This window comes from Numida meleagris, chromosome 6 (genome assembly GCF_002078875.1).
Source record: "Numida meleagris isolate 19003 breed g44 Domestic line chromosome 6, NumMel1.0, whole genome shotgun sequence".
NCBI classification, from domain to species: Eukaryota; Metazoa; Chordata; class Aves; order Galliformes; family Numididae; genus Numida; species Numida meleagris.
This window is the reverse complement of record NC_034414.1, coordinates 24,364,939-24,392,197: the sequence shown is the minus strand read 5'-3', so window position 1 is coordinate 24,392,197 and position 27,259 is coordinate 24,364,939. Positions and strand designations below refer to the sequence as shown.

The 27,259-nt window shown below is 55.9% G+C and overlaps 2 protein-coding genes across 8 annotated transcripts; one reads left to right on the top strand and one right to left on the bottom strand.

Moving 5' to 3' along the window:
- PEX16 (peroxisomal biogenesis factor 16) lies at positions 972 to 6,715 on the bottom strand. Its single transcript, XM_021401737.1, has 11 exons — positions 6,573 to 6,715; positions 6,458 to 6,493; positions 6,306 to 6,382; positions 5,075 to 5,208; positions 4,672 to 4,778; positions 4,328 to 4,408; positions 3,750 to 3,902; positions 3,316 to 3,388; positions 2,910 to 3,029; positions 2,637 to 2,701; positions 972 to 1,513 (listed from the first exon to the last, which is right to left on the bottom strand). Exons 1-11 carry the CDS (start codon positions 6,712 to 6,714, stop codon positions 1,455 to 1,457), a joined length of 1,047 nt encoding a protein of 348 aa, XP_021257412.1. The 5' UTR covers position 6,715; the 3' UTR covers positions 972 to 1,454.
- On the top strand, positions 6,431 to 27,259 carry LARGE2 (LARGE xylosyl- and glucuronyltransferase 2). Of its 7 annotated transcripts, none has more exons than XM_021401721.1 (16): positions 6,431 to 6,582; positions 11,178 to 11,338; positions 21,246 to 21,418; positions 21,641 to 21,897; positions 22,010 to 22,092; positions 22,367 to 22,490; positions 22,721 to 22,892; positions 23,055 to 23,159; positions 23,377 to 23,489; positions 23,605 to 23,730; positions 23,937 to 24,092; positions 24,209 to 24,372; positions 24,660 to 24,938; positions 25,234 to 25,380; positions 25,540 to 25,735; positions 25,813 to 27,259. In XM_021401721.1, exons 3-16 carry the CDS (start codon positions 21,319 to 21,321, stop codon positions 26,008 to 26,010), a joined length of 2,220 nt encoding a protein of 739 aa, XP_021257396.1. In that variant the 5' UTR covers positions 6,431 to 6,582; positions 11,178 to 11,338; positions 21,246 to 21,318; the 3' UTR covers positions 26,011 to 27,259. The 7 variants fall into 7 exon arrangements, with proteins under 7 accessions (XP_021257396.1, XP_021257399.1, XP_021257401.1 ...); XM_021401724.1 differs by lacking the exon at positions 6,431 to 6,582 and adding an exon at positions 6,710 to 6,836 and having other exon boundaries at positions 11,178 to 11,308; XM_021401726.1 differs by lacking the exon at positions 6,431 to 6,582 and adding an exon at positions 6,710 to 6,836 and having other exon boundaries at positions 24,215 to 24,372.

Sequence of the window (27,259 nt, the reverse complement as noted above, 5' to 3'; positions counted from 1 at the left end):
TCCCCTCCTGTACTTAGAATCATAGAATGGTTTGGGTTGGAAGAGACCTTTAAGATCATCTAGTTCCAAACCCCTGCTATAGGCAGGGACACTTCCCACTAGACCAGGTTGCTCAAAGCCCCATCCAGCCTGGCCTTGAATGCTTTCAGGGATGGGGCATTCACAGCCTCACTGGGCAACCAGTTCCACTGCCTCACCACCTTTACAGTAAATAACTTCTTTCTAGGCTTTCTTCTTTCTAGGCTTTATCTTCTTGAGCTCCTTCCTTTTCAAATTCCCAAATGAATGGTACTCATCCTGAGCGGGATGAGGCTTTGAGGATGGTTCAGGTAGGACTGCTGTCACCCACATGGCCAACTCACCGCTGGTCAAAACCAGGTGGCACCACTGGCAGGTTTCTGGTTCCCAGAGTTGTGTGCACAGGGCTAGCAACAGGTGGGCTGCTGCTCTCAGCGCAGCCCAGTGCCATGGGCTGGCTATACCCTGTTCTGGGTGAGGGAGACCCCAAGGCAGCTGACTGGCCAAATGGATGTCTCACATTAGCAGAGGTGATAATGAATATGGCCATAGCTATGCAAGCTTCAGCTTGACCCTCCATTAATGCTGTACAGCAGTATTCACCGAATTAATCCTTCAGTTCTCTTCTCTGCCCTTGGCCAAGCCACTGAGCACTGGATGGCAGCCATTCTGCGAACCTGTTTAGTATGTATAGGGTGCTAGCGAAGCAGCCTACAAACTGCAGCACTCCCAGCCCCAAGATGAACCCCAGGAAACCTGGGGCTGAATCACGAGGAACCTGGAGTTACAGACACAGCCATCATCTAAGCAACATGCAGGGTTCTGCCCCATGTAGGCCAGAGCAGTATAGAATAGGACCAGCATATCCCAGGCTAGACAACTGCAAAAACTGCTCTTCCTGATAGAGACAGACCTGTTGGCAACCCAAATCAAAGACACAAGGGAATCCCTTGTAAGCAAGGGAAAGGAGCTCCTTCAGCTCAGTTCTTTCCATCCAGTCAGTTTATTTGACAGACAAGCCCACTCCACGCAAATTGGCCAGGCATGGCCAACACAAGCAGGCTGCAGGTCAGTCTCAACGCCACGAGGTTGGGAGACTATGCTCTCCAAAAATCTCTATGCTGCCTGCCTTTAGTATAGCGCAGCCATACAAAAGGAGAAAAATCAAGTGCTTAAAAAAGGTTGTCCCTTCACCATCACTGGAGCCACAGCACTGTCCATAGAAAGAGGTGGCCAAGGTCTCTCCACACACGTAGCATCCATCATTCACAGCTAGATCTGTTAAAAAATTATATACACCCCCTCCCCACCCTGCAGAACAGGAGCTTCTCACTGATGGTTTAAGTGAAAATTAGATATAATCAACATGCCTTCCCCCAGCCCTCCTTAGAAACATCTATCCATGATCTTAGCAAATAAAAATCATCATCTTCTCGTCAGCCCCAGTTATAGAAATAGATTTTCTGCCAGGCAGGCAAGTAATCCATCAATGGCCCTGAAATGAGAGAACAAAGATATCTCACATTTAGAAAGGTAAAGATCGGAAGATGTATGCAAATAGTGCCGCTACCCTCTCCTTATTACGATACCCAACAGTTTCAAATCTCCACTTTCACAACCGAGAAACCTATGGATAGAATAGTTATCTTTGCCAAGGTGAGAGGCAACTTTGGGATACAGTGCCAGAGATTAGAGCAGGACCAAGGGGTGTGTGAAACATGGTCAGCATAGACATGATGTGGGTGTCGACACCGCTCCCTTGGTGCTGACCCAACCAGGTTCTGGGGGGAAGGGACTCTGACAATGACCGAGGGAAAAACCTGCATGTAGTGAGTCAGGAGGACACAGCAAAGAGAGAGACAGCTCAGCAGTAATGGGCAGGTGCAAACACAAAAGCAAGTGCTGTATAGCAGAAAATGCTTATGCTGGCACAAGACTTAATACAGGTTCCAAAGCCTCTCTGAAATCATTAACTGGAGGAGTGGTTCCTGAGTCAGCCAGCTTTGTGCCTTCCTCAAAGAAAGAACAGTTCCACAATGCCAGGCTAATCTAATGCTGTATCACTGCCACAAACTACTCCAGGAAAGGTTTCACATCATCAGGGAAGAGGGGGAGGTGAAAATCTGGCCTATAAGAAAGGGATCTTTGTGTGAAGGACTAGGACAAAACAGACATGGTTTGGGCTTTTGGTTTATAATCCACTCCTAGCTGGGTTAATACCTCTAGGCAACTACCTCTCATATCTGTACTGTGGACTGGGGATCAAGGAAAAGGGTTCAGAAGCAGTTTCTGCAAAGCAGGGCTCTGGTGCAGTTGCAGAAAGGCAGCCTGAGGCAACAGGCCTAGGTGGCAGGGACAAAGCTCTGCAGCCTGTGAGGGAACTTCGAAGTCTATCATCATGGTTGAGCACAAGTCTCTAGAAGCCAGGATGCAATTTTTTCTGCTCCAGCTTGAAACAACTCCAGTACCTATACAAGGTACACTAAAGCTAACCATCCCAGGGACGTCCCAGTTCCTTCTTCAGGTCAGAAGCTCCTCAACAAACATTCTGCTTAATTAACTCCCATTGTTTTTCTTCATCCATCAGAAACAGGGATGAAGCAATGCGGCCCACTTACGTGTGACAAAGCCAAGTCCAGGCACATAATCAGCCAACAAACGCAGGAGGAAGAGGATTCTTGCCCTAGGAAGGGAAAGAGTATGAATGAGTCTAGTGGGATATCTCCTGTCTCAGCTGTTGAACACGTTAACAGCGACAGCAGCAGTTAGGCAAGTACTTGTATTAACCTGGTCACAGGCACCCAGACCTCTTCAGATCTGCTCACCCAGTCCCCTGATGCTATTTCTGTTCAAAGGGAAATTCTCAGCAAAAGCCCAGCAGGGCCCCTTACTCTGAGTATCGGTCATAGAAAGGAGATCTCAACAAGTAGTACAGCAGCAGGATGGTTCGTCTCCTCAGCTCTGCTCGCTCTCTCCTGTTCAGGTCTTTCAGATCACTCAGCAAGCTCAAACTGGAAGGAGAGGAGCAGAGAGCTGACTTACAGCAACAGCAGCCGACAGGAAAATTAAAGTGAGTTTCTAAATGCCCCCTGTTCTCAGGTCCATACAGAGCAGTCTGCACCAGAACAGAGAGTACTGTCAGTGTCGCAGGAAATACCCAAATATGCAAATCTCCAAGTTAAAAACAAGGCTAGCCCCTGCACACATTTCTGGCAGTAGGGCCTGCTATGGACTGGGCAGCAGGGGGAAGTATGATTTTTCAGCAACCACCAACATCAAACAGCAACAAAGACTGACCTCGAGATATCCAGGACTGCTGAGAGGAGCCAGGGTTTCCATGATCTCTGTCCCCACACTCCCAAACTCAATACTAGGAATGCACAGTCAAGGAATAGAAAGAACCAAACATGCCTAACAAGAGGCACGCAGACAGACAACCAGTCTCCTGGGTACCAGCAAAGCTCTGCAGAGCCCAAAAGAAAACGCACTAGGGCAGTGCTGGAGGGCCCCAGGGAAGGGGCTGGAGGTCTCCTGTACGTAGCTTAACTGGCTGACACTGGCCATCAAGACGTAATGGAGGAGTTCCCAGGCCCCTGCACAAGCAAATCAGCAGTAGGAAGAGAAGTACGGGGTGATGCCACCCTACACCACAGCTCAGCAGACGAGCCCACAGCACCCTCTGCTGGCTCCCAGGGTACAGAGCATGCCCTCATGTAGCCAGGGCAGGATACAGTGGAGCAGAGGACGGGTAACGTAGATCGATTCTGCGATGGTTTCTTGGAGACCCAGAGGGGTGGGAGGCTGGTTCATCTCCTCTGCTCTTCGGCTCTGCGTCTCCTCCCTCTGCTGGGGGGACCCCCAGTGCCTGGACTGCAGGGAAGGAGCTGAAACAACAGATCAGGTCACTCAAACAAAGAGTCCCTCCCTACAGCCAGCTCCCATCTCTCTGCACTGTGAAGTGGGAACGCTGGAAGAGATGCACAAGCAGCAAGGCTGTGGCTGCACCTTCCCAGCTGCTGCTGCTGACAAGAACCCTCAGAGCTTGCCTGAACAGGGGAGGCAGCAGGGAGAGATATTCCTAAGATTCATGCTTCTCAAAGCAGAACTACCTCTTCTTCTAGTCTTGCACCACGTGTGAATTCCCATTGCTTTAATATCCCTACACCCATGGGGCCCAGTGACTGGCAGGATACACCCCCATACAAGCTGATCAAGTTTTGCTCTTTACTGCCCACACCCAGGCCCATACATCAAGGGCACAGAACAGAAGCAGCTCCGACAAGGACAGAAAACAGGCTCAGCCACTTACTGTTTTGGAGAGATCGCACAACACGGCTGGAACGCCTGCCAACATAGGTCTGATCTTTCCCTGAGGAGCTGCCTTCCACATCTGCAGGAGAAAACAGCCAGAGGGGTAAGGCTTCACAGGAACGTATCTCAACCCGGTTTCTATACTGCCAGCAATATGACCAGACTGAAATTTTCATCTAGTGCAAAGTGGACCATCCTGAAAGGGCTAACATAACAGAGCTCTCAGAGGGTGAAAAGATAAACTTGCTTGACATTGCCTGGGACCATCAGAGCAGTGGACTCACAGCTTGATCCACAGTTCAGCCCGTATTTCCCAAGCTAATGACAGCACTGAGAGCTCACCTTCGGAGTGGAGAGACTGTTGCTGCTCCCTGTTCAGTGGCACTATGGGAGGAGATGTCTGGATGCCAGCTTTATACCACAGCAGCAGCAGGAGGCGGAGGATGGCCCTGTGGGCAGACACACAGGAAGCCTTCAAAACCCAGCTACGGAGCTGAGTTGTGCTGCGCCCGAAAGGTGACATTCCCAGAAGAGGGAAACACTCAGGTCTGCTCAGGGAACAGGCAAGAGGAAGCACACCCTTCTGCAGCACAGTACCCCACGCTCTGGGGGACTCCAAACTCCCCCAGCCTCATGGACTGGCTGTTCAGTCTTGCTTGGGATTTTTCCTGGGGTAACACCAAGACCCCTCCAGATTCCCCTTCCAAGCACATGCAGCCCCTTCCCCACCGCCTGCAGCACTTACTTAGCCAGCTGGATGAGGACAATGATGGTCCATCGGCCCATCTCCCCCCACACCCTGGCTGTCCCCATCTCTGCAAAGACCTCCACACATTCTAGCACGCTCAGCCAGGTCAGCAGCTTCTGCTGGGGCAGTGACTGCAAAACATAGGAAGGGGGACAGGATGGAGGTTCTGCTTGCAAGTTGAAAGGGAAAGATGCACAGCCCAACCTGGTGGGGCTCTTGGAGCTAAGGGAGTGATGGCCCTGGAAGTCACAGCCTCAGAAACAAGAACTGGTTCTTCTTCTGTGGTCACAGACTACACGCAGGCCTGTTTTTCTACTTCTGAGCAGGAGCAGACCTGTATATCGCTGTACCATAAGGAGCTGCAACCCCAGAAACAGGGAAAATATCACAGCTGAATGCCAGATTGCTTTCTATCCCAACTGAAGCAACTAGCAGTCTCCTTGGTAGTGGCACAGTGCCTGAACTCCAAGGGCAGAACTTTCTTCCTCCTCGTTCTCGAGCTAGGATACTTGATGAACCTCTTCCCTAGGCACAGCTGATGGGTACACTTGGAGCACAGGGGACAAGCACAGGGTCCACTGCTGCTCCAGAGCGAACGCCTGCCAAGTACAAACTTATAGCATCAGTCTGGATCCCAGGCACGAAGCCCACAGCAGCCTGGGAAGAGAACTAGCTGGTGCCGTTCACCATGAAGTGCAGCCTGTAGTACTTGAAAAGCACCCATAAAGATACAGCTGAAATTCACCTCACCCCACGCTCAGCTTTAATCATCGAGGGAAGCGAGTCTTCTGCACTGGTGGTTGTCACATACCCGGTTCCAGCCAGGGCTGCCTGCGCAGGCTGACACCGAGCCACCCACATCCAGGCCCACTGGGCAGGCAGGCAGGCGTGCAGCAGAGGCCTGTCTGAGAAAAGAGAAGCCCTCCTCCTCCTCCTCCTCCTCCTCCTTCCCCAAAGGGCCTAACTGGGGGCTGAGAGCCAGACTGGGGCTCTTGCGAAAGAGACAGCAGCCTGCTGCTTTTGTGTTTGCTCTGCTCGACACAACAAGCAAAGAAAGACTGGGTCGGAGCTTCAGCGCACTGCAGGCAGCGGCGGTTGCTGAGCGGCGGAGCTCCCGCCACAGGTCAGGGCCTGGCCCCTGCGGCCCGGGGAGCGCTCGGCTCCAGGCCGGCGGCCGCGTGTTCAGCAGCCGTCCCCCGGCGGCCGCGGGCCCTGCCCCCGCGCTTACCCCCGGCAGGCCTCGGGGCAGCTCCTTGCGCAGGATCCAGTCGTTGAGCAGCACCAGCAGGTTGGAGGCGGAGTACACTGCGGCGGGAACACGGCGCGGGGTTACGGGCACGCCGCGGGGCCGGGCCCCCCGCCGCCCCGGGCACTACGTACCGAGCTCCGACAGCTCGTGGGCGTCCGCGAAGCGACCTGCGGGGAGGAGAGCGGCTGTGAGGCGGCGCTGCCGGGCCGCACGCGGCGCCGAGGAGGGGAGACGGCCGGGCCGCACCTGGCAGCAGGTAGGAGAGGCCGCGCACGGTGCCCTCCAGCTGCGCGGTGGCGGCCGGGTGCCGCCGCACGTACTCCTGGTAGCGCTGGCACAGCTGCCGCAGCCGCCACACCGCACCGCGGGACGGGGCCGCCGCCGCCATGCTACCGCACGGCCCCGCGCTTCCGGCAGCCGCCGCAACGCGCATGCGCGGCCCGCCCCGCGCTGCGCGGCCGATGGGCGCTGGGGCGGGGGTTTAAAGGCACGGCGGCGGCGGCACGGCAGGTGCGGGGAGCGGCCGCGGGTGGCGGGGTGGGCGCTGCGGCTGGGAAGGGGCGCGCCGGGGACAGAGGTGCGGGGGTCCGGCGGCGGGGCTCGCCGGCGGGCTCCTACGGACGCGTTCGGGGCGTAGCTGGGCTCAAGAAGGCGGTACCCCTCTGGGGTCTGTGCCCGGGGAGCTCCCCGGCGCGCCCGTCTTTTGGTACCTGTCGGGGGCTTGTTTTCTGGTAGGCCGGGCAGCAGCAGCCCGTGCTTCTGAGGGTCGGAACTGCGGTGCTCGGCTGCTGTGAGGCGGAGGAGTGCTGCTCGGGTGTCTGTGCCGCACGGAGAGGGGGCTGGGGGCCACGGGGGCCTGCCGGCCTCGCGTTCCCCTCCTAACGCGGGTGCATGCCCTCGGCGGGGCCGGGAGAAGGGAGTGCTGGGGGCCGCCCTGCAGCCACACGGTACGGCCGTGAGGGATGTGCGCGGCTGTGGTCACGCTGTGGGCTTTGCTGTGCATAAGTACCAACCCTGTTCTTCAGGTACGGGATACATCTGGCTGCAGCCTGTTGCGGTACGGGGGACCGAAGCTGTTCTCGTCCCTGGCTGGCCTGTGCTCCTTAGTCCTGTGCTGAGCCTGCCTGGCCCGGGCTGTGTGACCCACTGACCTGGGCCTGGCCCGCGGCACTTCTGAGGGTGCACCGTGTGGGTCAAGGAGGGTGTTTTATGGCCTCTTGCAGTCTCCCCAGAGCAAACAGAGCCCTGCCAGGCTGCCCCTCCTTCCTCCTGTCCGGTTACCTCCACACAATGGATGCAGTGTGTGCCCGCAGCCTCCACCACGAGCACTGCCGTTGCACGGGCAGGCGCTTTATCCTCTCTGATCTCTCTGCTTCTCCCCCCCTTCCCCCGAGGGTTTGTTTTCCAGCAGGCTGAGTTCAAAAAGGGCACGAGATACTGCTGGCAAGCAGCCCGGCGCTAAGCAAACCGCTTCAGTCGGAATTGCATGGATTAGACCCAACTTTCAGCTCACATGCAGCGCTACCTGGAGCTGCTCTGAAATGCAGCAGTGGAGCTGCTGGCATGAGTGTCAAGGTGGGGTGAAGTGGCACCCGGAGCCTGTGACAGGTCAGGGGACAGCTCGCCCGCAGTCACTGTATGCTGCTGATGACTCTGGGGGCATATCTGGTGTGGGCTGCCAGCACTGCTCTCCTTCAAGGAGACACTCTGGCCCTTCCAGACAGCAACTTGAGAGCCAGCTGCTGAGGAGTCTGTTGGAGGCTCCTTGTTCACAGCCAGAGGTGAAGCCTGATGCACAATGTCCTTGAGCCGCTCTGAACAGTGGCACCAGATAGTGTAGCTCCATCCTGAGTGAGAGGCTCTTTGGCAGGCATTTCACTCCCTGCCCCACCCCTCCCCGTCCTGTCTGCCTTTCTGTCTTCCCTCCTGCAGAGAGCGAGTTTGGAGGATGGCTGGAGTACCATTGCAGTGCCTTTTTATGGTAAATAAGCTGAAAGGGAGCACTCGCTGCAGGAGGGGCTGCTCCTAAAGCTGCTGAAAGCCCACGAGATTGGGAATGATTTAAATTGCCTGCACTTATAACATCCATTGTGGAGGCAGAAGGTGAAAGGACGGGTTAAGGGGCGGTTTCTGCCCTGGCTACCAGGAAGGATCTCTCAGCAGCTCCGTTCCTTGCGCTTACTGTTGGTTGGGGTGACAGAGGTTGGTGCTTACTGGAAATCCCCTGACTGAGGCCAAATGGCTCCTATGCTCTGATGGCGAGGGATGCAGGCTCAGCAGTAATGGCAGGAAAAGAAGCAAACCCAAAAAGCACATGCTCTGCCAGCTCATCAGTGGGGGCCACGCTGAAGTCCAGCTTGCTTGACTGCCAGCAGCTTGCTCTTGGCTCAGAGCTGCCAGACTGCACCACTTCTGGGGTGGCTGGCCTCAGGCAGAGTACTGCTGTGGGGCTGAGACAGCACTCCCCAGTGCTGAAGCTGGGACACAGGATAAGGCAGAATAGATTTAATGTATTGATGCATGGTTGTGCCTTGGGAGGTTGGTACCTCACAGAAGTGGGTGTTTGTCCCAGCCGCGTCTTCCTGCTGCACTCCCACCAGGAGGGAAGGAGCCTGGCAGCATGAGGTTTGGATCATGGATCCTTCTCACCTTGGTGTGGGTTGGCCCTTCTGGCCCAGTCTCCCCTGCATACCCTTTCAGCCCCACTCAGCTCTCATGCTGTGATGTCTGTCTGATTTGCTTTTGGGTGAGCTCATTAACCCTCTGGGATAGCTGGGGATAAGTTGTGACTGGCTCCAAATGTCCTGTGGGGATTCATTTCCAGAGATTATTTTGGTCCCTGACACATGAGCCCTGCCTAGAATGGAAGGCCTGATGCACTCACGGCATCTCAGTGGGGGCACCTTCCAGGAGAGCCTCGAATCCCTGCCCAAATGAGGAGGTGGGTAGGGAATTGCAGCAGGGTCTGGGGGTGGCATTGCTAGGGGTGGCTGCTTGCACCCTGCTCCCTTACAGCCTGCTGGGGACTGAAGGGCAGCGGCCAGCGGAGATGGTGGTGGTGTGGTCCCTGTGTTCCCAAAGTATTGATGGCGGTCCACTGGAAAGGAAAACCCAGGTCAACCAAGCTGAAAAGGGGGTTGAGTGAGCCTTCTGACTTGGAGGCATTTTCTTGCTGTTCCCTCTCATGGTGCTGCTGCCCTTCCCAGCTTAGCTGAGACTTGGCACCTCTTCTTGGCTTCCCAGGAGGAACAACATGCCTGGCAATGTGCGCACAGCCTTGCTGTGAGATCATGGCTGCCTCCTGCCTCCAGATGCCTCTTCCAGAAAGCCATTTAGAGCCCTGGGCTGCTGCTTGGATAACTCCCTGCTCTGATTCATCAGCAATGTGCAGTCTCTCCCATCGTATCCCAAATCAGCCTGTGCTAAAGGCCGAGAGCAAGAGGCAGTATCTTTTAATAACCGTGTGATGCAGTTGGAAAAAACTTCAGGACCTGTAGTTCTCTGGTGGCCTGGGTTAATGGGATGTTTGAGGGGGGAACTGGGCTGGCTCTGGGAACTTCAGGCAGCAATGCTGCTGTAGGGCCATTCCTGGCTGAGCAGTGGCCGCTGTGGGCTCCACCCCATCCGTCTGGCATTGCCACACCTGTACAGGGAGTTTGCTCTTGGTGGCGGGGCTGGGAGGATCCAGCTTGTTTGGCAGACACGTGCCCAGCTCTCCCTGCTCACTATCACCTCTGCTGAAGGTGCCTTTGGTTGCCCAGCTCACAGCTGTTGGAACCGCAAGCCTTTGTTCCCGGCAGCTTCTGCTGCTTCTTCCAGGTGGGTGCCTGAGGCTTGGCTCTTAGCTGCTGATACTGTGTGAGACTTGCAGAGCAGAGGTAGTATGAGGCTTTGTTGCTGCAGGAGGGTTTTGCTGAGCACCAGTGCTGTGTTTCTTCACCAGAGTTATGGGGTTTTACTGCTTAGGTAGAGGCTGTTGTGAGATTTACATTGCTACCAGCCCTTGTTCAGACTGATGTTGTGTACCTTGTTCTGTGTGGTGCTGTGGTATGGGATCTTGCTGAGATTAGAGCGGTGCAGTGGGAGCTGTGCACTGCACACTCTTTTTCTCTGTTGCTTTCTGAAGCAGCAGGCAGGAGAGGTGGACCAGGAAGATGCATTGGTAGGTTTTACCATGGCTTGAAGATGCTTGTCCATCTGTGCTGGCAGGTACAGGGTGCGTGTGCCCAACCCCATGAGAGCCAGAGGGAAGGGGAAGAGAGGTGCATGTGGGCTGCTCTGCTCCCCACAGTTTAAGTGGCTCTCTCTGTCCCCCTCTCTGCCTTTATCTTGTTTCTCTGGGCTGTGCGCCTGGCTGGACCGACTCCTGACCCACCCCCCAGACTGCCCAGGGTATGTTTTAGCGCTCAGGTTACGGAACGTGATAGTTAATCTCCTCACTGCCTTACAAGTTCAACACTTGCTGCTGCCCTTGTTTGAGAGGGAGCCAGGGGACTTGTGTTCCTCTCCCAGCTCCTGCTAAAGAGTTGGTGTGAGGACTCGCACGTGTTGTGATGGAGTGTGGTGGCTCTGCCAGCACTTCTGGGCATGGCCCTTGTGTGGGTGGGGAATGTGCTACAGGATGCAGAAGTGCTCTGGGGCTGGGAACATGCAGCACATGGATCATTTCCCAGGGGCTCGTTGGGTAGCCTTGAGCAGCACTGAGCTCTGCTGGGCAGCAAGCTGGGGAAAAGGGGCAGAATGAAAGTGTGGGATGGTGCTGCCGCTGGTTTATAATGCTCCTGGCTGTACAGGGGCCTGTTGCTGTAGCTCTTCTATCCGGTAACTCTTCATGTGACTTTTGGTTTTCAGGTGACAGCAAGCTGCAAAACCCTCAAGCACAGCTGAGATGTGCTCTATGCACCTCATGACGGGAAGCCCTGCTTAGAGGGTGGTTCTCACAGCTGCCACCAGGCCCTTCCAGCTTCTTCAGCTGTTCCCAGGTAACCCTGCAACGTTGGCAGCTTCCAAAGGTTGGTAATCTTGCATGTTGAGTAGAGAAGTTACGTGCTTACTTTCCTCCTGTCTCAGTGCTTCTGTGCTCAAACTGGTAAACTGTGGGCAATTGTGTGGCACTACAGGCTTCCTCCCTGTTCGAATGTGTGGGGAGGTTCTGGAGACAACACTGGCACTTGTAAGCCCCTGTAGGCAAGCTCTCTGGAGGGGAAGACCAGGTTCTTGCACAAATCTGTAGAACAAAGTGTGTTCCATCTCTGTTGCTGTCTCAGTTTAAATTTCCTTGAATATGTGCATCAGGATCCTTCTCACCAAACACTAGAGTGGTCTATTGCTTGTTTCTTTTGTAGTGGGCAGTCAGGGATTGGGGCTGAGGAGCTGGAAGAAGCTCTCTGGCCTGGGGAAATACGAAGACTGTCTTCTGATGGCTGAGAGCTTGTGCTGATATTCTGCTCTAGTAGCTTCTTTTCCCTCTGCTCCTACCCCAAGTGTTTCTGTGGGGCCACTGTTCTCAATTGCTGCCTCTCCTCCATCCCTCATTAGTGCAGGGCTTGGCATGCCAGCGGGAGAGGGCCTCAGCATGTCTGCGCCTTGATCGGATTTGTCAAGGCTCCTTCCCTTTTCTTCCTGTTCATTGAGGGCTGAAACAAAGCAAACAGAAGAGAGGAATTCCAAAGAATAGGAGTGAGGGAAGAGAGGGGACGTGGGACTGACAGGCTGCCCCTGTTCTCCCTTGTCTGGTGGGGCAGAGCGGGAGGCAGAGCATTTCAGGAGGTGAGACCTTTCCTGTTCCCAGCCACGCCACCAGCTGCCTTGCCCCCAGTGCTGGGAGCAGTTGTGAGCTGCAGCCCAGAGTGCTTCTGACCCCGCTGCCTGGCTGGCTTTTGTGCTGAAGCTGTCCCCATTATGTGCTGAAGGGCCACCAGTGAGGAATGAGGCTTGGGCCTACTGCCTTCTCTCCGCATAGGCATGTGGGCCTTGATAGAGCCTGAGTGAAAGTGTTCAAACTGCTATGTCATGGGCTGTATTAGAAAGGTTTCCCTCTTTACCTGTGCCACGAAAGTTTCTCTGTTAGGTAGCTCCTAATGAGCCCAGCACAGAGCTGCGTGTGCTGTATGAGTGCCAGGGCAGCAAGACATCAGCCCCTCCCAGTATGGAGCCAGATAAGCACCTGAACAAGGCACTTCTGTGCAGCCAGGTCTGGGAAGTAGAGACAAATGTGACTTGGCACTTGTAGGGTTTCCCAGGTGGCAGGGACTCAGAGGGGAGATCTGGTCAGCCAGGCTGGTCTGTCTCAGGTACAGTTTCACCTTGCCTTACTGGCCCTCGCTCCTGCCTCTGCCATCTGCAGGACACTGTGTAGGTTTCCTCTTCCTCTTGCCCTCAACTCTCACTAGGGGTTGGTTGATGGGAAGCAGCAGGATGTGAAGCAGCCTTGGCATTCAAACCCTTGAGGTAAAATACATCCTCATCAACATCCCCCCATGTAGCCTGTCTTGCATGTCAGCCACAAGGAATAGCATTTAAGTCACAGCCTCTGTTCCCTTTCCTCCTTCCTCCTTGTTCTCTCCCTTCTGGCAATCTCTGCGCTCTGTGGTTTAATTAGAGAGCAAAGTAAAGTGCTTAGACTCCAAAATGTACAGATTAGGAGGTTACTAATCCTTTTCCTCAACGGGTGCTCACATCCTGTCCAATCAGTTATCAAGTTTCTTCCCCAAGGTGGAAACTCAGCCAAACTCAAGACCTCTATGTCTCCTCCTGCTTGGAGCACAGGAGGAAGAAGGGAGACAGGGGAACCAGGAGGAAATTGAGCTGTGGGCTTCTGCAGTCCTCAGGGTGGGCTTGTAGTCAGCACTGGCTGTCCTCGTTTCTTGTGCCTCGGCTATTTTGGGTGTTTTGGGAGCAGTGAAGGAGGAGCTGTGATGTTCTTGTTCGCTGTTTGTCCACCAAAGCAGTTCTGCCAGGATGTTTCACTGCTGACCACAGAAGCCTTTCCTTAATTTATTTTTGAGTGCTGTCTTCCTGTTCTGATAGGGAGGAAAGGGGTAGGGAGGGAACTACTGACACTTTCTGGCAGAGGAAGCAAGTGCTTCCCTGTACATGTGTGTGCGTGTGTTATACACTGGATGAATCAGTCTGGGTCTACTGCTTTCCCTGTGTGTGTACACCTCTCCTCATGTTCCCTGTTGTCAATCCGGCCCTCTTATTCCCAAATTTGACCCTTATGGTCACCTGGTGGGCTGAGGTCTGTCCTGCTCCTGCTGTGGGCTGGGTATTGAAGAGGTTTTGGTGGATTGCAGGAGACTTGAGCTTTTGTCCTGAGCCACACTTATCTGCCGCTTGGTTGAGTCAAGGCATGTGGTTTCTTCCCAGCCTTTGTCCTTTGCTGTGGGATTTCAGGACTTAGCTCAGCAGTGTGAGGAAACCCTGGGGGTAGGAACTGAGTGAGCAGCAGGATGAGATGGGGAGGAGTATGGGGGTGGAGAAGGGGTCAACATGGAGTTTGGGTCTTGGGAGCATTTTTGTCTCCCCTTGGCTTCAGGAACCACCTTCCCCTTGGGGTTCACGTCCCATCCTTTTGCCCCTATCAGTTGCTTCCTTATGTCCAGTTAGCAAAATGCTCCCATGTAGTGGGTTTGGGTTTTGTTTTTGTTTTGCAGCTAAGTTTGCAGACTCTCAGACCAACTGACAGCAGTTCTTCTGCAGTGTCAGAGCTTACTTGCAGTGCATGCCTGTAGCTCAGGTATCACTTCAGGGCTATAAAATGCCCAGGGCACTCTGACTGGATGGCAATATTGCTGCTTGGGTTTTTAACAGCCTCCCTCAAGGCAGGGCAGAGCCTGCCCTGAGCCATCCTCGTTTTCTATTTATAGTGCAGTTGTTCCATTCTTATGTGGGCAAGCTCTGCTTTCAGCCCAGCTTGGGCACTGAGGGCATCAATGCCAGGAATAGCTCTGGGTGAAGATGTGGGAGTGGCTGTTGGAGCACAGCTCCCAGTTTGGGCCATTCCCTGGTGGAAGAGTCCAGCTGCATCTTGTGAGCAGCTCTGCCTTGTGGTGAGTGTCAGCCTCCTCCGTGGTGTCACCCCTTTTCAAACAGGGGATGCAAAGGGATTGCCCTTCCTTTCCTCTGACATGCTTTCAAGTGCCTGGTGGAATGGATTTTGGCACTGCAGGAGGTGTTCAGAAGAATAGCCCCAGTGAGGGACCTTAGTGTGCTGGCCAAGCACTGGAGACCAGCTTGCACAGGAAGCCCTTCCTTGCATGTGTCTTTCAGCCAGTGGTGTGACCTCTTGGTTGTGTACTCTGAACTGCAGCCTGCTAGGACAAGTGGCTGCCTCTTCTATGCTTGCCCATCCCTTGCACAGGGCCCTGTGAGTGCTTGCTGGTCTCAGGAGAGCTCAGTCTGAGGTCTGAGAGGAGCCTGCAGCACAGAAAGCATCAGCAGCATCTTTAGCACTGCTGCTTAAGCACGGCTCCTCCATTCCTTTGGTGTGTGTTGCTCTCAGCTGGTCTGGAGAGCAGAGCTGAACAATTAATTAATTGCTCCATTCAGTACCCAAAATGAAAAGCTGGAGGAAAATAAGAGGAGCCACAACCCAGTTTGAGAGACCTTTTCATCCTTTAAGTGTAACACAGCTCAATTGCAAGCAAAACAATGCAAACTGAGACTTTTTGCTTGGGAAACAAAGTATTTTGTTCTTGTCCAAAACTTGTCACGAAGTAGCAAATAGCTCAGAGCTGTCTGGAAACTGCAGTTCTCAATCAATAACTATTCAACCGAAAACACTTACTCAGCTCTGCTGGCAATAAGGCACCCAAGGCATATGGGGCCTGGCTCAGAGCCGTGCCCCTCGCATCTGCCCAGGGTTGGTGGGGTGGAGGGATGTTTTGCATGGGAGGTCATCTCCTGCCAGTCCCTACCTTGGTGAATGGGGGTAGGTCACACATGCTTGGGCACTGCTAGCTGGAAGTTTGAGGCATTGCTATGCGCAGTGGCATTGCCATCCCTTTGCTGTGTGGGGCATGGTGATCGCTGTATACTCCAGCACAGGCATGGCTGGAAGAGGGCTTGCTGCAGACAGACCTAGATAGAAGCTGGAGCTCCTGACTGCTGACCCTGCTGTTGCTTCTTAGCCCTCAGCCCATGAACTGCTGCTGTCTGCTGCATGCCTGCAGCAGTCAGGAGAGCCAGAGGAGTCAGGAAAAGGCCCAGTGAGCAGATTTCAGTGTCCGGAGACCAGGACACCGTGAATCTCCAGCATTCAGAAATGGCCATTAGCCACAGCACAGTCATCAGCAAAATGCAGATATTAGAAACCTGATCCCAGCGGAAGGATGGGAATTGGAGATCAGCCCAAATGCTGCTCCTCTTCTGTTTCAAGAGGCACGCAGGATCCTTCTGTCCCATTCTGTGCTGCTGCACAGAATCCAGGCTTGGTTCCTCTCTGCCTAGCTGTGTTGGCTAGGAGAGCACATGATGATGTGATGCAGGCCACTGTGTCCTGCTGATTCCTTCCCTACACAGAGGGACAAATGCAGCATGTGCAGAGGCATGCGACCCAGGTGTGGCTGAAAGCTATTGCCAGCTGGGTCCTTCCAGCCTCTCCACAGGCTTAAGAGCAGTGAGAGCACATTGCTGACTGGGCTGGGTCTGGGTGGCCCTATCATGCCTTGCCTGAGGGTGGTGGCGAAATGCACCTGCATGGCTTGCAAGCATTGTGGGATGTCTGGCAAACCTAAGCCTACTGCACACTGCTTGCATGCTATGCTGGCTCCCTGTGCTTTCCCCGCACAGCATGTAGCAGAACCCAGCTGCAGGCAGGAGCCTGGCTATATGCTCAGCTAGAACAGGCTGTGTCTAGCAGGGCCTCGTGATCAGTGTCCCTGCCAGGAGGAACTGCTCCCTGTTGTGTTCCTGAGCCCCAGATGTGGAGAGGTAAGCAGTGAGGCATGTGCCTGTGTCAGGCCCAGTCTGGACTTGCTAGTTTCCTTGTGCTCTGGGAGAGAAAAGGAAATAGTCTGGTGGTGAAACTCCCTCCTTTGACCAAGCTGGGAGCTTCAGCTAACCCATGGGGGCTATTAGCTCCTGTTTCCTGAGCAGTGTGCTTTTCTGTCAGAAGAGAGTGGCTTTTTTAGTGTGACCTTTGTGGAATAAAATGAATAAGAATGAGGCACAGCTGAACCAGGGAGGTGCTCATCTTAGTCAGAGCTTTCTCCATAGCATGGTTGTTGTGGAGGGATGATAACAGCATGTTCTTGTTTTACAGTCCATATTCTGATGTCTCGCTCTGTGGCTTGATCCCATCTCTGGAATATGGTGTCTGTTTTGCCACAGGTTGCTCTTCCCAATGAGATATGGAGGTGAAATTCTTGCTTCAGTTCCACTTATCATAAGACTGGGAGAAGGAGGGGAGGAGTGGTAATCCGGAGCATGGGGTTTTAATCCTGCTTTCCTGGCCAAATTCCTTTCCGCCTCTGTACATTCCTGCAGCTGCTCCGCTGTGAACTGCCTGTGTGGTATCTGCTGGCTGGCGCAGCCCTTGTCGCGTGGAGGAGGCATCTTGGAGACGGGAGGGGAGGTGACCTCTCATTGCAGCTGGGTGCTGCAGAGCAGTGATCTGCTGAACGACAAGCCTGCCCGTCCCCTCTCTTTTACTCAGAAGAGCAAAAGAAATTGTCCCATGTTGCCTCTCCTCAGAGTGTGGTGCCTTTTTTTCATCTCTTTGCTGGGACTGGCCCAGCCGCTTTGCTTGTGCTGGGGGGAGGTGAGCCTTGGGCTTTCATGTGACCTGTGCCAGCGCTCCCTAAACATTAACTCCTCACCTGACAGGGAGCAGGGAGCCAAAGAGAGCAAAGGCCGGCTGGGCTGAGCCAGAACAAGGGCATCCTGGGGCTGTGGGCTGGCAGTCTCTGTCTCCTGGGGTGGGAGGCTCTGCTGGGCCTGGCCCCTTGCTAGTGCAGCTGGCCTGCCACTCCGTCACCTGGCTATGGCCCTTGTGTCACTGCAGGTGGGGGAGTCCAGGTGCCCCCTCTTACAGCAACAGACTGGCCTTGGGGACCTGGAGCCCCCTTGTCCTGTGTGTCCCCATCCCTGCTGGAGCCGCCTTGCTCCTGAGAGAGGCATGGGGGAGGGAGGAGGGTAACCTGCTGTGGCCAGCACTTTGCCCTGCATCCTTGTGCTGGGGTTGGAAATGGAGAACGGTGCTATTGGGAAACTGCTCGTCTTACTGCTGGCAGTGCTTATCTGGTGTGAACAAGGAGCCTGAGCAAGGGAGACTGGGGACAAGTGCTGGGGCTGCAGGTGCAGGTAGAGTTGGGTGGGGAAGTTGTAAGCACTGCATGGAGGCCAGTGCATGGCCCACATCGCGGACAGGGCCCTCCATACAGTGTGTACACTCACGTGATGCCTTGGTCACTGGTTCCCAGCTGTCAACGGTTTACGGGCATTCAGCCCGTTTCTGTGACGAAGGGGACGGGGGATCCACGGGCCCACACCCCGGGAAAAGGGGAAAAGGGTAAGGAGATGGCCCTGAGAGCAAAGAACAGCAGCAACAACCTGAGGAGAAACAAACTAATTTACTAAATAAGATATCAGAATGCAAAACAACACACTATAATACAATATAATTACAATTTAAGCTGATAAATCCAATACAGAGAGAGAGAATGTCCCAAAATCAAGGTAGGCCTTACTCTACTACCGACGATAAGACGGCTGGAGAGCGAGGTGCTGCCAAGATGAGAGACGGGCGGAAAAAGGGCCGAGGTCTCGTGATCTGCAAGTTTTTATACTGTGAGCTTTTATCTTTTCCCTCCGGCTGGAAAATGGTAACAGAGGAGCAAAGTACCATGGGGAATGTAGTAGTCCTTCTCTTCTGAGAACCAGGTACATTCACTACATGGTGTTATGATGTGGAGTACCAATAACCGAAAATCATAAAACCATGACACCAGCATGTCCCTTGGTTGGGAGCTGCTTCGTGCTTTACTCTCCCCACTGCATGGGGGAGGAGAGGCTACGAAATTGCCTTCCTGCTTGCCACCCCCCCCCACGCAGCCCTAGACTTCCTACGTGGTGGATAGCATGGGGCGGGCAGGCCCTGGGGCTGAGCTCTGCTGGGGGGGTGAGGGGGGGGCTCCTGCTGGTGCTACTGGCTCAGGGGAGCAGGGCCCACGGGGGTTTCCTCTTGCTGCCGGGGCTGGGCTGGGCAGGAAGATGCTGTTAAGGTGCTATTTATTAACTGCCTGTTCTGCACGGAGATCTGCAAAGACAAGCACGAGCCCGAGCAGGAGGTGAATGCATCTCCTGGGGCAGTGATTTCTGTGCTGCCTGGGTGGGGACTCGGCCTCCCCAGCCCTGCTCCATCTTCTCGAGGCAGGCCCATGCCTGCTGCTGCAGCTGATGGGGTGGAGGACAATTTGTGTTTCGTCTCCTTTGCTACGCAGATGGTTGCATCCCAATCCTTCCATGCTGCCACCCTGCCGTGCCTGCTCCTTGCATGGTGGAAGGCGGAGGGCAGGAGCTCCTCTGTCTGCTTTGTCCCTGGGCAGGAGCTGCCTTTCCCAGCCCTGGGGCCAGGCGCAGGGGAGCTGCAGGTAGAGGCAGTCTCCACATAGTTAGCATTCCCAGCCCTGTTTCCCGCTCCTCCTGCTGCTGTCCCTTCTGTGGGGCTGGAGGCCTGCCCTGCTCCTGGGCCATGGGTTGGCAACTCTGTTTCGTTCCTGCACCTGCAACCCGTCCACATTGCAGGCACTTAGGCTGCAGGTGCTATCTCCCCTCTCCGAGTCATGAAGAAGGCAGCTGGGCAGCCCACATCCCACACTTGTGCCTCCTTCCCGTGTGGGCCACACAGCTCAGAGCTGTCTTCCAGATCCCCCAAGGATGGCAAAGCGCCCTGCAGCTGCCCTGGAAGAAGAGGAGGCAGGTGGTTACGTGGTCCGTAACCTTAACGCTGCCCTTATCTTGGCCGGGGAGGGGTACATGGGGCCTTGGATCAGGGAGGGAGCTGCAGGGCAGGCAGGTTTCTCCTGGCTGACTTAGAGCAGCTCAGTGCCCCAGCACTGGGGGCTCTTGAGTAGCAAGTGAATTTAATCTGGTTTTGTTTGTTCTTTCCTCCTCTGAAAGGGGGGCCAGGGCTGGGCGTGCGAGTGGGGGGAGATCAGGTTTGAGAGCGGGAGGAGCTGGGGGGGGTGGGGGAAAGTGTCAGATCTGAAAGGGAGGAGTAAAGGGAGGACTGGGAAAGGCAGAGCCAGGAGGGAGCGCGGCAGCAGGCTGAGCCACTCGGGAGGCACTGGCAGGAGACGTGAAAGGCAGGTAAGGAAATTGCTGCCTGGGGCAGGCGAGGGGCCTGGGGGAGCTGGGGGTGCTGCAGAGGAGATAGAGTCCTTGGAGCCTCTCTAGCATCCTGGGCCTGCTGTTGTCCTAACCCCATTGTGTTTCCCCACCCCAAAAACTGCTGTCCCAGCTGTGTGCTTATGTGCTGTTCCCTACTGGGAGGGTCCCCAGCACTACAGGCAAGTGGAGCAGAGAGGCCGTGGGACAACTGGGAGCAGTGGAGCTATCCCTTCTTTGTTGGCACGGAGGTCTTTTTCTCATCTGTTGGCTTTTCAGGCAGCTCGGTGCCTGCCGGTCTCTCTCTGCTCTCCTCGTTCCCCCTCTTGTGCAGTGAGCCCAGCGCAAAGTTTGAGGGTCCCCTGGTGCACAGGCGGGGTGGTGGAGATGGGTCTGCAGGACAGGCGATGAGCTGGTGGCAGCGTGTGGAGCCCTAGGAAATGCTGAAGTTCCTTGCTGAGGTCCCGCAGGGCACAGGGGCCTGTGCCTGCTCCGTGCCTCAGCTCCCTCTTCCCCATCATGCCTGTGGGTGCAGTTCCTGCCTGGGTGGGCATTGGTACCCCATCCCCTCACCCAGGTGGTGTACTCCCAGGCTGCTTGCCTCATCCAGAGGCCCTCTGACATCTGCACATCAATGGGCTCTGGGGTGCATGGAGGGGGGGGAGTGGAACAGGCCCTAATCCGGCCCATTCATCCGAGAGGCAGCGCGGGCTTTTGTGGCGCCTCCAGATGCTGGGCCAGGCAGGGGCTGGGGGGAGGTCTGTCGTTTCTTGCTTGGTGGGACCTTTGTCTGCCCCATGCACCTGGCTCCTTTGGGAGCTCATAGGGCAGCACTTTTTGAGGCCATTTTCTGTCCCTGCGTTTGGCCCAGGAGGATATGCGCAGGGTTTCTCCACTGCTTGCTTCCTGCATAAAATGGATGGCTTGTGTTTGGAGGGCAGGAGCCCTGCAGGTGCCACCAGCTGTGTGTGTGAGGACAGCGGTGCTTCCCCTATTGGGCTGGGACGTGGGGACAAAGCAGATAGTGTGGTGCGATGGGGCAGTGTCTCAGAGTGGTGAGGGCAGTGTGCCTGTGTCCCCTCTGCTTCTCCCACCCTCTCCAGCCACCCCTGGGCCATGTGTCCCTTTAAGCTGACGCTCCAGGAAGCAAGTTTCACTGAACCGCTCGGGATCTTTCTAGTGTGACACCAAACTTGGCCAGGGCAGGAAGCTGCACTCAGCCTGGGGAGCAAAGCGGAGGCGTTCAACCTGCTGGGATCTTGGGAGGGGACAAGGGATGCTGCTGGAGCTCCCCCATGCCCCTGCCAGCGGGTGGGCTGGGAAGGCAGCCAGCGGGCCGGGCTGAGGCTCCTTGCTTATCTCAGCGTGGGCTGTGCTCCCCGGCAGCACAGCTTGCCCAGCCCAGCCATGTCCTTCAGGCTGTGCCTCAAGAGCAGTCCCTGCCCCTTTCGGGCTCCAGAGGCAGTGGGGGAGGGCTCTGCTTTCCCTCCCAAGGGCAGACAGCAGGCACGAGTCCGGGACCGGGGATCTTACACCAGAGGATGCTGAGGGCTGTTGGTGACCCTGCTCTCTGCTTCCCTGTCCTCACAGGCTCTAGGATGCTGGGGCCAGTCAGACTGGGCCTGCCCACCTGATCCTTGGCATCTGCTCCCGCCAGCCCATCATGTTGTGTTCCTGGCGCATCAAACTGAAGCTGCTGCTCGCTACCGTCACTCTTGCCATCCTCCTCTCCTGGCTCTACCTCTTCGTGGGCAGCCTTGAATGTGAGTGGATCTTTCTCCCTCAATTCCTGGGAAGGTCCCCAGCACAGAGTAGGCTGGAGAGGCCAAGGCTGTGGGAGGGTGCTGTATGGCTGCGGGTATACTGGTCTTTAGAGCCCTAGGGTTTTTCCCGAGGACTGTGGACGCAGAACTGTGACACTGGGCACACGGGATGTTCTAGGACCTCTCTGATCAGGTTGGGGCTCTGCCTCCATGTCCCCGCAGACGGCCGCTTTCTCCTGCTGCCACCGTGCCTGGGCGAGCAGCCGAGTCGGGATGTGGAGCGGGAGGCACTGGCCTCACAGGTGCGCCGGGTGGAGGAGGAGAACCAGCAGCTCCGCATGCAGCTTGGCCAGGTGCAGGTGGAAGGCAGTGACAGCATCCCACAGTGGGGGGCTTCTGCCGAGGATGGGCCCCTCCTTGGAGGTGAGAAGAACAACCGCACGGCCTGTCCCAAGCAGCGGATGGTGCACAAGTGTGAGGTGGGTGGCACAGCCAGCAGGGCTGCTTAGAGGGAGCTGGGGCTCGGGAGGGTCTGACTGTCCCATGCAGGAAGAAGGCAGTCTCAAAAAAGCAATGTTTGTCTCTGGGCAGCTCCTGCACGTTGCAATTGTGTGCGCTGGACACAACGCCAGCCGGGATGTGGTCACCCTGGTGAAATCCATCCTCTTCCACAGGTAATAGGGATGTGCTGAGCCAAAGGCCTGCTGGTTTGGGGTTCCCAGATATGCAGTATGGAAGGCAGTGCTGGAGGAGAGGGGCTCTGAGTCCTCTCTGCCTCCTGTGTCCTTGCTGAGACTTAAAGGGACAGAGGGTAGTTGTATTCCACCCCCAAAGGTGTGATTTTTCTCCATGTGCTTGATGTCTGTCTCCTCGCACGGTGGGAGAGATGAGGACCGTGTCCACTTCCTCCTGCTGCGGTGCTGAGTGCCGCTGCATTGCCCTTGGCAGGAAAAACCCCCTCCACTTTCACTTCATCACGGACTCGGTGGCCCACCAGATCCTCCAGACGCTCTTCCAGTCCTGGATGGTGCCTTCCATCCACGTCAGCTTCTACAACGCCGATGACCTGAAGGCAGGCACTCTACCCCCTCTGCATTCTTCTCGCTTTCTGTGCCAGCTAGGCACTTGGAGGGTCCCAGGGGAGCAGCAGAGAGGGTGGGAGGGAGATTGTTAATGCTTTTTCCTGGTCCCACAACCCTGTTGTGCCCCTCTACTGGCCTCCTCTGTATGGGAACATGGCTCTCCTGCCCAGGCAGGGAAGGGCCCAGCCGTGCCCAGCCCTGAGGCCATGTCACCTTGCAGCCAGAGGTGTCATGGATCCCCAACAAGCACTACTCTGGCATCTACGGGCTGATGAAGTTGACGCTCACCAAGGCACTGCCCTCCAACCTCTCCAAGGTCATCGTCTTGGACACTGACATCACCTTCGCCACTGACATTGCTGAGCTCTGGGCTGTCTTCGGGAAGTTCTCTGGTGAGGATGGGGAGCCTTTGGGACCCGCTGGAGCTCTGGCAGGGCCTGCTGCCCCATCAGCATGGTGGTCCCCATCAGCTACAGCATTAATGTAGAGGGTTTGCTTGCACCTTCCAGACTTGCAGAGGTGTGGGCCACATGTATGTCCCTCTCTTTCCTCAGAAAAGCAGGTGATTGGGCTGGTGGAGAACCAAAGCGACTGGTATTTGGGCAACCTCTGGAAGAACCACAAACCATGGCCAGCACTGGGACGTGGCTTCAACACAGGTGAGCGAGAGCTGCTGAGATGGGTTCTGCACCCTGACTGAGCACTCAGCTGGGGCTGTGTTTCTGTGGGGAGGCTGGGGAAGGCTGAGGTGGGTACATGGAGCTGCTTACAGCATCCTGCAGATTGTGTGCACAGGGGAGGCGTGTCCCAGAGGCTGGAGGCATGCAGGCTGCTGTGCTCCCTCGGTTACCCAGCATCTTCTTTCCTGGCACCCAGGGGTGATCCTGCTCTTGTTGGACCGCCTGCGTCGCCTGGGCTGGGAGCAGATGTGGCGGCTGACAGCAGAGCAGGAGCTCATGAGCATGCTCTCCACCTCGTTGGCCGATCAGGTAAAAGCTCCTCCTCCAGGGTGGCCAGCCCTGCTATGTTCCCATAGCACCGCTGTCATATGGGGGCCATACTGTCCCTTTTATCCTCCTCCACACTCGCCATTCTCTCTCCTAGGACATCTTTAATGCAGTGATCAAGCAGAACCCAGCCCTGGTGTACCGGCTCCCATGCTTCTGGAATGTGCAGCTCTCCGATCATACCCGCTCAGAGCAGTGCTACACCGAGGTCTCAGATCTCAAGGTGGGTAGGTTTTGTGGTCTTTGAGGCAGGATCACAGATTCTCCTATGAGGAGCCCTGTGCTCTTCCTCCTCGATGCTTCTGCCCTGTGGGAGACAGGGTGAGGGAGCTGGAGGTCTCGAGCAGTCAGCAGTGATGTCTGGGGGCTTTGGGGAGCATTGGGTGCTGCTGACTTCCCCTCCACAGTACAACATACCATTGCCCCCAGGTAATCCACTGGAACTCGCCCAAGAAGCTGCGGGTGAAGAACAAGCACGTGGAGTTCTTCCGCAACCTCTACCTGACCTTCCTGGAGTATGATGGGAACCTGCTGCGCAGGGAGCTCTTCGGCTGTGCCAGTCTCCCCAGCCCCCCCAGCAACCAGGTGAGGCTGAATGCAGCCCTGCCCCTGGCCCAGGGCTTGGGACAGGCAGAGACCCCAGCAGCTCCTCATGCTCCCCCTTGGGTCCCCCACTGTACCTCACCTTTGCGGTGTTGCAGCTGCAGCAGGCACTAGAGGAGCTGGACGAGGACGATCCCTGCTATGACTTCCGCCGGCAGCACCTCACGCAGCACCGCGTGCATCTGTTCTTCCTGCAGTACGAGTTCCTGGCCCTTCCCAACCCCACCGACGTCACCCTCGTGGCCCAGCTCTCCATGGACAGGTACTTACTGGTGGGGTTGATGGGTGGTTGGGTTCCCCCTCCGCTGCCTCTGGGGTGACTATACAACTCAGGAGCTACATGGGATTTGTATCGTGGGCTCCTCACCCTCACAACAGAGCACTGCAGCAAGGAGCAGCAAGCACCCTGTGTTAGGAGCAGTAATTCCCTCCGCCTTCCCCTTAACCAAGCTCGGATGGCACGCAGCTTTCTGACAGCCCTTAATTCTGGGTCGGACCAGGCTCCTAGGGGGCAGGGCTCCCACTCACACAGTGCTCTCTGCTCTGCAGGCTGCAGATGTTGGAGGCCATCTGCAAACACTGGGCCGGCCCCATCAGCCTGGCGCTGTACATGTCAGACGCGGAGGCCCAGCAGTTCCTGCGTTATGCCCAGGCCTCAGAAGTGCTGAGTGCCCGCCGCAATGTCGCCTACCACATCGTCTACAAGGAGGGGCAGTTCTACCCCATCAACCTCCTGCGCAACGTGGCCTTGACCAACACGCAGACACCATATGTCTTTCTGACTGACATTGACTTCCTGCCAATGTATGGCCTCTACGATTACCTCAGGTGAGGAGCTTGCAGGAGATGCCCCAGGCAGCCATTCTTTATGGCAGAAATGGGTTGTTTTCTGCTCAACCATGTGATTCTGTCCTTGCTTTTATCAGACAGCAGTGGATCAGGAAGGAAAAGTGGCTGAGAGGCCTCATAAGCTCTTGTATGGCAGCACTGCATGGTGTCTAAACACATTAATTCCCTTGTGGAGCTGTGGGTGGGCTGGTGGGGCTGATGCAGGGGAATGAGGAACAGGGCTGTAGCCGCAGCTCATGGCCACGGAGGCCTCACACCCTTTCTACCACTGTAGGAACTCCATCCAGCAGCTGGAGTTGCCTCACAGGAAGGCAGCTCTCATCGTGCCGGCGTTTGAGACCCTGCACTACCGCCTGACCTTCCCTAAATCCAAAGCAGAACTGCTCTCCATGCTGGACATGGGCTCCCTCTACACCTTCAGGTAGGCCCTGGAGCTTCTTGCCACCTCAAAGGCCGCCACACCCAGCAGAAGCCAGTCTGGTACCCTTGTTCCTTGGGGCTGTGGTGCCACCAGCTCAGAGGATCTTGTCTCAGGGAGCTGCCGCTTTTCCTGGTGTCTCAATTCCATCTCTCCTCCCAGGTACCATGTGTGGCCAAAAGGCCATGCCCCAACTGACTATGCCAAGTGGCGAACAGCCACTGTGCCGTACCGCGTGGCGTGGCAGCCAGACTTCGAGCCTTACGTTGTAGTGAGGCGAGACTGCCCCAAGTACGATCAGCGGTTCGTGGGCTTCGGCTGGAACAAGGTGTCCCACATCATGGAGCTGGATGCGCAGGTGGGTGCCGGGGCCACGGGTGGGTAGTGAGGTGTTGGTACCAGTGCTGACGGTGACAGTTGCCGCTCTGTCCCCAGGAGTATGAGCTGCTGGTACTGCCCAACGCCTTCATGATCCACATGCCCCATGCTCCCAGCTTCGACATCTCCAAGTTTCGTCTGAGCGCAGGATACCGGGGCTGCCTGCAGACGCTGCGGGAGGAATTCCACCAGGACCTGTCGCGGCGATATGGGGCTGCTGCACTCAAATACCTCACCGCCGAGAGGAACCTATGACCCCTGAGGACAGTGGGTGCCGGGTGCTGGTAGCAGGCAGAGAAGGGAGGGTGCAGGGCCTCCTCCTGCCCCAGCCCACCTCATAGCCTTGCCCAAGGGATCTGACTCACAATGGGATGTCTGTAGATAAGAGGGAGGATGCCAGCTGTGAGATCAGGCAGTGTCTGTGGGTCGAGCTGCTGCAGCGTGGCCCAGGGTTTGTCCAGAGCAGCAGCCTTCCTGTCTTATAGGGAAGCTTCCACTGTGCCGGGGGACTGGTCCTCCCGTCCCTTGTTCTAGCAGATATTGATTCACAGCCTTTGTTAGCTCACCTCAGCCTGGCGCCTGGCCTTGAGAGGCCCCAGAGCTGCACTTTTCCCTGCTCTGCTCCTCTCTGCAGTCCCAGTTTGCAATCCTCTGCACACCCCTGGAGCCTCAGCAATTGGGAGGTGGGGATGTGGACCATCCTCTCACATCCTTTGTGGAGCAAGGCCTCAGAAGAGGCCTCCTGATGCCCTAGGAGCTGAGGCCAGAGATCACCAGGAGCTGTGGAGTGCTGGCTTAAGTCTGGACCAAGGCTAGCAGATTAGCAGGGTGAAGTGTTCCTCCTCATCCACGTGGATGCGGAGTCTCCCCTTGGATGGCCCAGCTCTAAGTGAAAGCAGGCTGGCACTTGGTACAATCCTTCAGCCATTGTGGTGGGTGGAATAGCTTCACAGGGGGTCAGTGCTCCTGTGGAAGAATTCATGGCAGGGACTTCCAGTGCCTCCCCGACTCCTGGCAGCGCCAGGGCTGCCACAGACAATCAGGGATGGGACTGACCCTAAGGAGGACATAGCTGAGCACTGTGGTCCCTGCAGTGGGAGCAGCATAGTTGGCTCGGCTCTGCTCTGCAGCTGTCACACACTGGAGCACAGAGGATGCATTGCTTTCCTCATGCTATTTAAATTATTTAATACTTTTCTCATAAGAATTCAGTGGTTTAGGGTGTCATGGTTTTTTTTTAAGCCTTCCTTGCACCTGGATGATTTTGCTGCTGGCATTGGAGCAGCTCCAGGCCTGGGGCTGCTGCAACCTCTGCTGTTCTCTTCTTAGCATTATTCTGGTCTGCAAGAGCTAGAGCTGTGCAGGTGTGAAGATTTCCGTCCGTGGTGGGAACGGCCAGGAGGAGCCATACAAATCGCATTGTCTGGGAAGGGCACAAGCGCCTCTTGCTTATTCTCTCTTTTTAATTTAATTTTTAAATTAAAGCTTTTTTTATTCTTTTTCA

Excerpts from the sequence above, each read along its gene's own strand:
- PEX16 (XM_021401737.1), bottom strand. The coding sequence starts at position 6,714 with ATGGCGGCGGCGGCCCCGTCCCGCGGTGCGGTGTGGCGGCTGCGGCAG. Across the intron at positions 6,383-6,457 it reads CCACGAGCTGTCGGAGCTCG|TGTACTCCGCCTCCAACCTG; the intron begins GTACGTAGTGCC and ends TTCCCGCCGCAG. Across the intron at positions 1,514-2,636 it reads TGGACTTGGCTTTGTCACAC|GGCCATTGATGGATTACTTG; the intron begins GTAAGTGGGCCG and ends CTCTCATTTCAG.
- LARGE2 (XM_021401721.1), top strand. The coding sequence starts at position 21,319 with ATGTTGTGTTCCTGGCGCATCAAACTGAAGCTGCTGCTCGCTACCGTC. Across the intron at positions 24,939-25,233 it reads GGCCTCTACGATTACCTCAG|GAACTCCATCCAGCAGCTGG; the intron begins GTGAGGAGCTTG and ends CTACCACTGTAG. Across the intron at positions 25,381-25,539 it reads GGCTCCCTCTACACCTTCAG|GTACCATGTGTGGCCAAAAG; the intron begins GTAGGCCCTGGA and ends CTCTCCTCCCAG.